At 42.5% G+C, this 13,771-nt stretch overlaps 2 protein-coding genes across 2 annotated transcripts; both read right to left on the bottom strand.

Moving 5' to 3' along the window:
* Positions 1–719: 719 nt before the first annotated feature.
* LOC128491644 (olfactory receptor 11L1-like) lies at positions 720–1,640 on the bottom strand. Its single transcript, XM_053463961.1, has one exon. The coding sequence runs from the start codon at positions 1,638–1,640 to the stop codon at positions 720–722; it is 921 nt and encodes a 306-aa protein (XP_053319936.1).
* Positions 1,641–7,346: 5,706 nt separating this feature from the next.
* Positions 7,347–8,276, bottom strand: LOC128491645 (olfactory receptor 11L1-like). The gene has a single exon (XM_053463962.1). The coding sequence runs from the start codon at positions 8,274–8,276 to the stop codon at positions 7,347–7,349; it is 930 nt and encodes a 309-aa protein (XP_053319937.1).
* Between the last annotated feature and the right edge of the window lie 5,495 nt (positions 8,277–13,771).

The raw sequence follows: 13,771 nt of genomic DNA on the forward strand, positions 1-13,771 counted from the left end.
ACATTACTGATGTACCCAGAAGAACCAGGGAAATGGAGAGTGGTCAAGATTTTGTAGCATATTTATATTTTATTTTTTTGAAGCCCCAAGGTCAGTGGCTCCGCTGTAAAAACAAAAAAGTGCCAAGTGCCAGAAAACCACGATGGACACCAGGTCCCTTTCTTTGTTTCTTGAGGGGCTGCACTCTACGAAAGCATATGTGACCCCTTCCTTCCATCCCTGGCCAGAAGGCGTATAGGACAGCTGAATCCTCTTGGTCCTTCTATTCAATAGAAGGACCACTAAAATCTTTAATAGAGGGGGGCACTCCGAAGAGCTACCTATTCCCCCTGCTTGCCAGAACCTTTTCAGGGGACTCTACCATGGCATTTTTGGTTACCATGTGCCGATAATCTGTGTCGCAGTACATATTGTGAAAGAATTCATTGGCAAAGTACATGAGATACCTGAATTACCAATATACTGTATATTTTGTTTAGCGAACACAGTCAACTAAGAATGTGGGGGGAAATATGGTACTTTACACTTTTGTGTAGATAGAATTTACCTGACAAGCTCTGGTCTCAGTTCCCCATAATATCTCATCTAAACTAGAAATGAGCTTTGAATCCCAGTAACCACTCGGGTCAAAGAAGAAAACCCAATTTTGCCATGTTTATCTCTTCTTCTGTATCTTTGAAAGAGGAAAGCAAAGGGCAGATCATTTATAGAGATGTATTTTAGATTCCTTTTGACATAAACTTTTTCACACTTATTTTGATATCCTCATTCCTAAGACTGTATATAATCGGGTTAGAAAATGGGCATAGCATTGAAAATAGAAGAGATAATACTTTATTAACGTTAAAAGAATGCCTTTTGGTGGGGGCAATGTAAACTACTATTAGAGTCCCAAAGTAGGCACACACTACAGTCAAGTGGGAGCTGCAGGTGGAGAAGGCTTTCTGTCTCCCAGTGCTAGAGGAAATTCCAATAATGGCGATAAAAATGGAGACATAAGTAAAAATAATGAAGAAGAAAGGGACACCTATGTAGGGGATGCCTAACACAAAATCTAAAAGTTCGGCAAGAGTATGCTTTGTACAAGACAACTCTATAAGGGGAGCAAGATCACAGAAATAATGGTCAATGACACGACCACAGAACTCTAAAACAGAAAGGAATGGGGCAACAGAAAATGAAAATATACATGACAAAAGCCAAGAAATGAGAATGAGTTGGAGGTAAAGCCTAAAACCCATGATGGACGTGTAACGCAGTGGGTGACAAATGGCCAAATACCGGTCATAGGACATTACGGTGAGAAGGAGACACTCGGCGCCTTCTGATATAGAAAAAAAGTAAAACTGAGTGATGCAGCCAGCTAAAGATATTCTGCTTCCTCCATTAACTATAACATGGAGCATGTTGGGGACTATGATGGTGGATACAAGGATATCGCACACCGATAACTGAGTGAGGAAAAAATACATGGGAGATTTCAGCCTCTGAAACTTTGCCACCAATATAATAATCAGCAGGTTCCCGACTAACGTCAAGATGTAGATCACAAGGAACAGAACAAAGAGAACAGAGTTTAAAATCTGTGGATTCTGAAAACCCAACAGCAGAATCTCCACCACTTCTGTCTTGTTGAACATATCCTATAAGTTAGAAAAAATAAATAAATATTTGAACCGAATTTTACGGAATTTTTGCGCTTGAATATTGTTGTAGAGGAAAGCAGATAATTTTGTTGTTTTTACACCAAGATGATGTTAGCGTAGTGATTGTTACCAAGTTATTAAGAAAATATTAACAGTAAAACCAAGTTATTCTCTGGTTATCCAGTCCTCTTCAGTGCTTCAAATACTGGAAAAAGCAGTCAAAATTATGTTCAAGATCTTGAGATCAAAGATATTAGAGGTTTCCAGTCTGTATCCAAAACCTGCTAACAAATTAGAAGAAAAGAAAAGTTGACCAAATCACCTCATTTTAAACTCACTCGTTTGTGTAGACTTGTGCATTTCTGTTTTCATCCAGCCTGAATTATAAAATGTCATATAGATCATTATACTTATTTTACAATTATGAAAAAAAAACATAATAATGTTCCATTGGCCAAAAAGTGCAACGGTTTTGGTCAACATTCTGGACTCACATATCTGCAGTTCCAACTAAAACATCCAATAGAAATATATGGAATCTAATAATATAATAGAAAAGTAGAAAAAATAATCTAACATAATTCTCTATTAATCCATCAATATATATATATATATACATATTTTTTTTTTTAAAAAGGTATACTATGAGATAAAGACAGATTTTTGTAAGAAATAGAAAGATTTTTCAATGTTTTTACATTTTGCCTGCTATTTTAGTAAAGAGACAAAGGTTATTACCAAAACAAAATAAATGCATTTAAAATTCCATACTAAATAAGCGTTATTTAGTTGCATTATTTCCCATTTTTACCATCAGATTAAAAATAAGGAAGCTTGGTGAATGCATCTCTCCACCGCGTCCTGTTCCATCACCTGGTAGGAAGTTTAAATAAAGGTCTTCTCCAATATTTTGATGAAAACCAAGCACCTTTGGAAATGTTATTTTCTGGTAAGACCTGGTAAGTAACCAGAAATTCAGTGAAGTAACAGCCGATAACTCTTTCAGAGGTCTTTATACTGTGCAAAGAACATGACGTTGTCTCTGTAAAAGAACACTGGGGATTTGCAGAGAAGGAGGCTCGTTACAGCAATAATGACAAATCCCAAAACATCTTATTAATTTGTAACCTGAAGTAACCTTGGATTACAGCATACTGTATATTATTTGGCATCTAATGGTGTTAAAAAACTTTTCATAATCTGCTGCTTACAGATCAGAGGTTTCAACAGTGAGACATGGAACACATTGTGGCTGTGCATGTTGGAAGGAAGATCCAGGGCATAGGCCACAGGTTTACCCGTCGGAGGATACGGAAAGGCCCCACAGGAGGTGGAGATTTCTGGAGGATAATCAGACACTCTCCCCGACATGATAGGAAGGTGTGGGTAGGTGTTTATGATTAGCCTGGAACTCCTGACACTGTTGTGAGCATCGAAGTGCCTCCTGGACCTGCACCCATGTGGAATGGATCTGCTGGAGATGATCCTCCAGTGCCAGAATCCCCTGGGATTATACCTATAATTCACCATGAAAGGGGAGAACCGGGTGAAGGCCAAGACAGCACTATTATGAGCAAATTCCGCCCAGGGTAGCAGTTCCGACCTATTACTTTGGTGGTCTGAGATGTAGCACCTCAGGAATTGCTCCAAGGTATGATTGGCATTTTCCGCAGCCCCATTCGATTGTGGGTGGTAGGCCGAGGAGAAGGAGAGTTGGATACCCAGTTGCGCACAGAAGGCCTTCCAAAATCTCTAGACAAACTGGCTACCCCGGTCAGAAAAGTATGACTTTGGGAACCCCGGTATAGCCAATAGATCTCCTTGATAAAAACCGTAGCCAACTCCTTAGCGGAAGGGAGCTTTTTGAATGGTATGCAGTGTATCATTTTAGAAAACCGGTCGACAACCATGAGGATAACTGTGTTACCGTTAGACAGCGCAAGGTTGACTATGAAATCCATGGCAAGGTGTGACATAGCCTCTCACCATTAGGTATGGTTTGGAGACGGCCCACTAAAGGGTGACAGGGTGGTTTAGTCTGCACGCAGACTACGAAGGCAACAATATTTTTGCTAGTTCCTGGACACCAGAAGAGATGGGAAACTGACCAGAGAAGTTGGTTCCTCCTGGGATGACCTGCTGACTTAGTATTGTGATAGGTGGAAAGTATCTTTGGTACGCAGGTTGACAGGTACGAAATATCGACCTGAGGGGGTTTCAGCAGGTGCATCTACTTGAGCGGCCCATATTCTGTCCCCGAGAGGAGATGTTATTCTGGTATGTATGGTAGCCAGTACTCAGTCCGGGGGAATAATCGGACTAGGAGGACACTCTTCTTTAGCTTTCGAGAACTAGAGAGGACATCGGGCCGGACATTTTTGGTCCCTGACAGGTACAAGACCACATAATTAAAACAGGAGAAAAATAAAGCCCAACGGGCCTGCCTCGGAGTTAAGCATTTAGCCTGGGACAGGTAGGTGAGGTTTTTATGATCCGTGAGAATTAGGATTGGTACGGAAGTTCCCTCAAGCAAATGCCTTCATTCTTTGAGAGCCAGTGTCACGGTTCCGGCACCCGGCGGGTATCCGATGTCCCGGCTCCCGGCACAGGTGGGCAGATTGCCACTTGCAGACACCGGGTTTCCGATCTCCCGGCTCCCAGTACTGGCGAGCGGACTGCCGTCCGCGGACGCCAGAAACCCGAGACTCCGTTCCGGAGCTCCGTCTCCGGCAGACAAGAACACTGCCGCAGGTACTCGAGGGGTTAAGTCTGGGAATTCCCCTGACAGAGGACTTAACTCTTCTCCCGGCATCTGCAGGAATTCTGGGGGTGCGGCTAAGCCACCTAGCTGGTATCGGGGCTGTGATGTACGGCTGGAGGCTCAGCCGTGATGTCATCGTGGAGGCGGGGTTTTTTGACTGGCGCCGGTTTTAAAAAGCCGGAAATCAGTTTCTCCTGCACCCTGTTGTAGGCCTACACTTCGTTTTGCTGCTGTGATCTATGTTGCCATTGACCCTTTGCTTGTCTGGCTACTCTTTGGATTTTGACTCTATACCTCTGCCCGGATATCCGTGTACCAGTTTGGCTTGTCTAACTTCCCACTCCGTGTTTCGACCCTCTGGCTTACCCCTTCAGTTCTATTCTCCTGTGGGGTTCGTCTGGCGATTCCTTCACCTTATTTACTCAGTACCTATATCTACCTGCCTGCACTTGGCCTCCTTGCTGTTGGGATCCTCTAAGTCCTGGTTCTTTGCTACTAAGGGCCCCTCTCTTGGTATCAGGGGATTGGGCTGAATAACTCTTGCGGTGAGTGTCAGTGTGCGGGTGGTCATGACAACCAGTATTATTGCCAGCAACTCACGGTCGCCAATTTGATAGTTGCATTCGGCAGCACATAGCTTCTTTGGAGAAGTACCCACATGGGTGCAACTGGCTCTCAGGAGTAGGACGTTGAGACAGGAGGGGCCTACCCCTGTCTCAGACGCATAGACCTCAAGTATGAATGGAAGTTCAGGTTTCGGGTGTACCAAAATAGGAGCTGCAGCAAAAGAGGCCTTCAATGACTCAAAAGCTTTGATGGCCCCTGGGGACCAGAGAGAGGCATTGCCGTCTTTTTTGGTTTTCTGTAATAGTTAGCGAAGCCGAGGAACCGTTGAAGAGAGCGGAGACCTACAGGTCGTGACCACTCAAGAACAGACGAGAGTTTTTCAGGATCCGTAGCGAAACCGACCTCTGAAATTACGTACCCCAGAAAGGTGACCTGTTTGCGGTGGAACTCGCACTTCTCCCTCTGTAGGACTCGGGCTACATCAGCTTGGTGGCTTTCTATGGAGATGGAATGGATCAAAATATCATCTAGGAATGTCCCGGAGGACATCATTTATGAATTCCTGGAAAACCGCGGGGGCATTGCAGAGACCGAAGGCCGTATCTAGGTATTCATAATGTCCGCTCCTGGTGTTAAACACGGTTTTCATAAGTTACATAACATAAGTTTACAAGCCTTGTTATGCAAATTGAAAATGAATGACTGTAAAACCTTGTTTTTCTCCTCCATCCAATAAATTCTTGCCTTCTATGAGAAAATCAACTTTCCATAAATGTTCTAAACATCCATAAATATCTTAGCAAACACAGAGCAAAATCCATATTATGATAACATGATATGGTTTCTCAAAATAAATGAATTTTCATTTTCTTGAATGAAAAATAAATTGGGCAGTAACAGTCTGCTCGGAAGGAGTAAAGCTCTTCAGTCCATATGGCCAGCATACATTTGGGCAAGGACATGATGGTTCTCATTGAAATCACATGTCGTTGTTTGCCCTCACCTGAGCTATTGGTGTCCCATATTAGTGAATCTGTGAGTTGTTTTCTGAGTACTAAACTAACAACTCAACTTTTAGTGACTAGACCCCATTCTCAGTGCCGCTAATAACTTCCACAAGCCTTGTCATGGATGCTGTGGTATAGATGCTTTAATCATGGGATTCAATATTCAGTTCATCTAAGAGACTTGAAATAAAGTGTGACATCAAAGACAGGTGATGAAGCCATAGCCATCTACTTAAAACAGCTACGGCTGGACTGGCCTGTCGACTCAACACAGTATCTTTAATGATCTGTACTCAATGGATTCACTTACAAAGAGCAAAGCCAAATGAAGCATATCTTTTTACTGGTGCTTCTGATATCACTCATAATCATTGATGGAGAAGATGAACTTCAGTCACTCACAATCACAAATTCAAAAGATGCATCCTCTATTGACCTGCAGTTATAAGAACTCTTTGTCCAGAGCATTTATAAGTCATAATAGGACATGCTGGCTTCTTTATTAGAGTCTTGGGATATAACATTACTGACGTCCCCAGAAGAACCAGCAAAATGGAGAGTGATCAAGATGGGGAGTAGATAATCAAGACAAAGGTCACAATGTCAGAGCTGAAAGTCATCAGCCATTTTGTAGCATATTTATATATATTTTTTTGAAGCCTCAGGGTCAGTGGCTCTGGTGTTAAAAAAACAAAAAAAGTGCCAAGTGCCAGAAAACCAAGATGGACACCAGGTCCCCTTCTTCGTTTCATGAGGGGCTGCACTTCACGAAGGCATATGTGACCCCTTAATTCTATCCCTGGCCAGAAGGCGTGTAGGGTGGCTGAATCTTCTTGGTTCTTCCCTCCAAGGGAATCTTTGATAAAGGGGGGCGCTCTCCCCTCCTCACCAGAAAAGCTTGGACCTTTTCAGGGGACCCGACTCCACCATGGCATTTTTGGTGTCTTCTTTAATCTGTTACCCTGTGCCGATAATCTGTGTCGCAGTACATATTATGAAATAATTCATGTGCAAAATACATCATATACTTATTTCACTCTTATGTTACTATTACGCATATACGCATAGCGTTATTACCAATACACTGTATATGGGTTACAATTTATATTACCAAGTGAAACAATTTAGTTTGGTTAGCAAACACAGTAAAGTAAGAATTTAGGGGGAAAAATAAGCTACTTTTGACAAGATCTGGTCTCAGTTCCCCATAATATCTCATCTAAACTCAAAATGAGCTTTGAATCCCAGTAACCACTCGGGTCAAATAAGGGAACTATATGGTTACCCCAATTTTGCCGTGTTTATCTCTTCTTTTGTATCTTTGAAAGAGGAAAGCAAAGGACAGATAATTTATGTAGATGAAAGTTAAATTTCTCTTGGGCTCTTTGACAGAAACTTTTTCAAACTTACTTTGATATCCTCATTCCTAAGACTGTATATAATCGGGTTAAGAAATGGGCATAGCATTGAAAATAGAAGAGATAATACTTTATTACTGTTAAAAGACTGCCTTTTGGTGGGGGCAAGGTAAACTACTACCATAGTCCCATAGTAGGCGCACACTACAGTCAGGTGAGAGCTGCAGGTGGAGAAGGCTTTCTGTCTCCCGATACTGGAGGAGATTCCAAGGATGGAGATAAAAATGGAGACATAAGTAAAAATAATGAAGAAGAAAGGGACACCTACATATGGAATGCCTATGATAAAATCTACAAGTTCAGCAAGAGTATGTTTTGTACAAGACAACTCTATAAGGGGAGCAAAATCACAGAAATAATGGTCAATGACACGACCACAGAACTCTAAAACAGAAAGGAATGGGGCATCAGAAAATGAAAATATACATGACAAAAGCCAAGAAATGAGAATGAGTTGGAGGTAAAGCCTAAAACCCATGATGGACGTGTAACGCAGGGGATGACAAATGGCCAAATACCGGTCATAGGACATTGCTGTGAGAAGGAGACACTCGGTGCCTTCTGAAATAGAAAAAAAGTAAAACTGAGAGATGCAGCCAGTCAACGATATTCTGCTTCCTCCATTAATTATAACATGGAGCATGTTGGGGACTATGATGGTGGATACAAGGATATCACACACCGATAACTGAGTGAGGAAGAAATACATGGGAGATTTAAGCCTCTGAACTTTTGCCACCAATATAATAATCAGCAGGTTCCCGACTAACGTCAAGATGTAGATCATAAGAAACAAAACAAAGAGAGCAAAGTTTAAATTCTGTGGATTCTGAAAACCCAACAGCAGAATCTCCACCACTTCTGTCTCGTTGAACATATTCTACAACTTAGAAATTTTTTTTTATATTTGAACTGAATTTTACTAAACGCACATTTTTTTCCACCCTACCCCTGTAGAATGAAGTTACGCTTGAATAATTGTTGTAGAGGAAAGCAGATAATTTGGTTGTTTTTACACCAAGATGATGTTAACGTAGTGATTGTTGCCAAGTTATTAAGAAAATAGTAATAGTAAAACCAAGTTATTCTCTGGTTATCCAGTCCTCTTCAGTGCTCCAAATACTGGAAAAAGCAGCCAAAATTATATTTCAAGATCTTGAGTTCAAAGATAGAGGTTTCCAGTTGGTATCCAAAACCTGCTAAAACAATAGAAACAACAAGAAGAGATGAAAAAGTCACCTCATTTTAGGCTCAATCATTTGTTTATTATCAACATGTAGACTTGTGCATTTCTGTTTTCACCCAGCCAGAATTACAAAATGTCATTTAGATCATTATACTGATTGCAAGATTATATAAAAAAAAAACATAATAATGTTCCATTGGCCAAAATTCGCAATTTAGTTGAGAAGTCAAGACAACCGTTTTGGTCAACAGCACTCATATTCTGGACTCACATATCTGCAGTTCCAACTAAGGCGTTCAAGAGAAATATATGGAATCTAATAATATAATAGAAAAGTAGAGAAAATAATCTAAAATATTTGTTAGTAATAACATCCATAAAATTAATTCTCTATTAATCTATCAATTAATATATATATATATACTTTTTTTTTAAGTTATACTACGACATAAGGATGAATCTCATTTAAAATTACAAACAAAATAAATGTTATTTATTTGCATTAATTTCCTTTTTTTACCATCAGATTAAAAATATGGAAGCTTGATGAATGTATCTCTCCGCTGCATCCGGTTCCACCACCAGGTAGGAAGTTTAAATAAAGGTCTTCTCCAATATTTTGATAAGAATCAACCAAATTTGGAAATGTTATTTTCTGGGAAGTCCTGGCTTAGTTTCTGTAACCAGAAGTTCAGTGAAGTAACAGCCAATAACTCTTTCAGAGGTCTTTATACTGTGCAAAGAACATGACGCTCTCTCTGTACAAGAACACTGGGGATTTGCAGTGAAGGAGCCTCGTTACAGCAATGATGACAAATCCCAACACATCTTATTAATTTGTAACATGAAGTAACCTAAAGATTTGTTTTTGGATTACAGCATACTGTATATTCCTTGGCATCTAATAGTGCCCAAAAAAGTTTTCATAATTTGCTGCTTAACCCCTTCCGGACGGGTACGTACCTGGTACTTCCTTTTCACATGTCACCACCAGACAGGGACGTACCAGGTACGTCATCCCCAAAAAACGCCCCACGTCGCCACAATCATGGTGATCGCAGGGGCGCTGCTGCTGCTGTCTGCCCAGGTGACTGGGAAGACCAGCATAGCCGATCGAGCCCGCCCCCGAGCCTGTGATCACTCCCACAGATTGATTCTGTAGGCTGAAAATGCGATTGCAGGAAAACGAGCAATCACGTTTTCAGCTGCCATAGGCAGCTTCAGGAAAGGGGGTTGAGTATTGATTGGGTTAATTCCCATTTTGTATGGGGCTCTGCTGCTGGTGGTCTGCCTGGGCTAGCTGCACTCACAAGCGATGATGGTAAAGGAGGCTCTTCAGAAAACTTTATAAAAGCAGATCTTTATTTCTTCTATAGACTCTATAAATAAACCAAAGAACACAAATGGTGCTGTATCTTCATCTATATCACAAGAAGAAAAAACAGAATGCACTTACCTCACTATTATGCATGAGCGTTTTTTTAGAACAAGTGGGGAAACCACCCCTAATCACAATCCCCAAAAAGTGCGGTAGTGATATCTCTCAACACGTTTCGCCTAATAGGCTTCTTCAGGAGAATAAGCTTTATCAACTCACAATGGAGAAAGTCCGCAAATAAAACATACGTATAAAACCTGTAACGTTCGGTCAATCCATCCTATATGTGGGTGGTCATGACGTGTCTCTCGGTCGTCCAATCATGGTGGATTCTTTTCAACGTGATGCCTGGGACTCCCCGCCTCTCCTGGTGTGATGGAGTATACAAAACGGGGGGAATCTTGCCTCCTCCAATGTGACGAAGGAACAGGGCGGCATCTCGGAGAAGGGAATACACAATCCGACCTCGCACCACTTCGAACGTTGAAGGATCAAACCTATCTGATCGTCCGTGAAAACACAGCGTCAACCATAACAGTGAGGCATCGCTTAAGGGTGCAGAAAAAAATGCAACTATCATTCTGTCCATAGACTGAGCAACGGAACAACTCACGGGCAATAAAAACAGTTCACTATATACTCACAATATGGTGAGCAATAAATGGATTGCTCACACCTTCTGGCGTAGGTGGAATGATCCCCACCGAGGATATAAACTTGCGTGTTTAAAACAATAAAAGGATACCAGGAGCAGAAAAGAATGGTTTTTAAAAAACTTATTTATTTTCAGCTTTCTGGTTAAAAACCATTAAAAAGTCAATAAAAAACTTTTTTTTAAAACTTTTTAATGGTTTTTAACCAGAAAGCTGAAAATAAATAAGTTTTTTAAAAACCATTCTTTTCTGCTCCTGGTATCCTTTTATTGTTTTAAACACGTTTTAAAATAAAAACTTATTTATTTTCAGCTTTCTGGTTAAAAACCATTAAAAAGTCAATAAAAAACTTTTTTTTAAAACTTTTTAATGGTTTTTAACCAGAAAGCTGAAAATAAATAAGTTTTTTAAAAACCATTCTTTTCTGCTCCTGGTATCCTTTTATTGTTTTAAACACGCAAGTTTATATCCTCGGTGGGGATCATTCCACCTACGCCAGAAGGTGTGAGCAATCCATTTATTGCTCACCATATGGTGAGTATATAGTGAACTGTTTTTATTTGTTTTATTCATTTTATTATACAGAAAGCACTATGCCTATTTCTGTTTAACTTTTTATGTGCACCTTATCCTGAGAACCAAAAAAAAGAACTACACAGGACTGCTGCTAAAGATATCCCCAGGCGAGGATTGTATCGCCCATGCAAGTTTTGTGGGACTAATTGCTTAAGTCCCCAAAAAATGTGAGTATCCATTCCTTAACTCCTTACCACACGGTGCCAGCCACATATTATATTATTGTGACTTTCTTCTCCTCTATGCGCAACCACTATCTCCTGTGACCTCAAGGGATTTTAGTGCTTGCTGCAGTGTTACTGACTCACCTGCAGTTCTTATGGAGTGACCAGCAGATGGCGAGCTGCAAAGCACATGGATGAGGTGAAAAAGGGGCCATTTTCAGAGGTGAAGGACTTTTTGCTGAGAGAAAAGGAGAGTGAGAGAGGCCTAGGAACAGAGGCCTGCTTGAAATCCATGCTCAGAGGAGAGTTGCAGCATCCTGGCAGAATCTTCCAGCAGATAGTCAGAGATACAGAGCTGTTTGCAGCAGAGTTGGCAATGGAGATGTTAAAAGCTGAACTGCCCTGATTGCAGACGGTGGAGTGGTAAGCCTAAAACCTCTTCCCCTGTCTCCACAACAGGGCACCCTGAACTTAGCCATACACGAATAAAACATTTTGATCTCCAGTCCCACTGACATACTCAAGTTTCCAATACAATTCAACCCATACTGTGGAGTAAGTTACTCATGGGCCCCAACTGTGTTATGTGCACCAACTAAAGGTACCCAGCGGCCACTAGGGCGAAGATTAGGGTGGGCCGCAGTGATTGTTGTGGGTGGGTGAACCTCATATTGTATATTGCACATTCGGTATATTTCATGTTTTTCTGTTATATTTATGCATGGTGTTTTGCTGTGCAATACAAAGTTAATTTTAAGTTACTCAGCTATGTTCCCAGCAGGAGCTCACATCCATACCCTGGATGCTCCGTTGGGTGGAGGCACTGCCACAGTTATGTGCCCCAACTCCCAGGTAGTGGAGGCTCAGGATTGGCCTGCAGAGCACAAAGAGGTAACTGGGGTAAAGGACCACAGAGATATTGGTAGGCCTACCCAAAAACCCGTTACAAAAATATATAATAAATAGGTAAAAATACAAGGGACATCGGTAGTAGAAAGTTGCAAGAAGTTGCGGGTCAGCCGAGTGATCGTGCGGTCTCTGCCAGGTGGCCAGCCAGGGGTATATCATGGCTTACTCATAGTAGCATAGCCCAATATTTCTGGGGTACATCCAGCTACTGTTTGGGTACCTTAGCCTCTTTCTGGCCCTATGCCAGATGGTACATCAACCCTGGCTCCATATGATTTGATCCCTCTGGCTCAGCCCCAGCCCTCTCCCAATACCCTACCAGGGTAGGATCGCTAATAGACTCTTGACGGAATGCGGCTGCATTAGCCTACAGGCTGTTAGGGGTATAGGGAATCCCGTCAGGGCTACTTGGGGTGGGTAGTTCGGCGCTCTGGTTCCCGTCACGGTCCTGCATATCTTCTAGGCTAAAGTCAGGGGTATTGTCAGGGGCATTGTCAAAGTTTATCTGGGTCTCCTCCTCCTTTCTTCCCTCTGGCTCTATTGGCGCGTTACCGCATTGCAGACCACTGGCGTAAGGGTCTCAGGGTAGGCTGAGGTTAAGTGTCCCAGGACGTTAGCCAGCAGCACCTCTGCTGGGAGTTCAAACATGAGCCCCACATCCACAGTACATGTCCCAGTGCCCCAATCAAGTTGTACCGGGCTATTGGTATCCTATGGACATGTCCTCCGGCCACTCTGACTGCTATGCTTTAGATAGATAAGCCGACAAGGGGATATTGGCCATTGACCCAGACCTCCTGTCTGTGGTGATCTTGGTTATCTCTTGGAGTAGCCCGGACCGGGGTTTACCTCATGTAGTCAGCCAAAGTCCTCCTCATTGCCCAGACAATACTCCGTTGGTGGGGCAGTCTGCCCCGGGAGGCTTCCAGTGGGTCGGGTAGCAGTAGGACAAGCAGTTTGTAGGTGTCTTACCTGTACGCATCAGAAGCAGGTCCTGCCCTCCAGTCTCTGTAGCTGGGGGGGCATTCTTCGGGTCCCCTGAATCAGACTGCGGTAGGCCCATGGGGCTGCATTATAGAGCACCGGGCGAGCTGGGTATGTCGAGGGATTGCTGATGGTTGGCCAAGAGAACTGGGATGTGACCTTCATGGTTGGGTTACGGGATGGATAGACGGGGCGGATCTGGGCTGTTATAGGTTGGTCTCTCTTTGTGAATGTCTATATGAGCAGTGCGCCGTGAGTCAAGAGATTCATCCCCCAAAACCACAGCTTCATCTACTGTGAGGGGTTTGCCTTACCCATTCAGAGGATGAGTTGGGTCACCTCCTCGACGGTGTCGGCATGGTTCCCTCGAATGTGTGCTTCTGGGGTGACTCTGAAGCGGGCCAATAATCGTTCCTTGACCCTCTCATCAGTCTTGGCAATCCTCGGTGGGCATGGACTCAAATGCTGTCCTAGCCCGGCCTGTGAATTTACTCACCAAGAGCGGCACCCATTTGTCCGCTT

This window comes from Spea bombifrons, chromosome 4 (genome assembly GCF_027358695.1).
Source record: "Spea bombifrons isolate aSpeBom1 chromosome 4, aSpeBom1.2.pri, whole genome shotgun sequence".
NCBI classification, from domain to species: Eukaryota; Metazoa; Chordata; class Amphibia; order Anura; family Pelobatidae; genus Spea; species Spea bombifrons.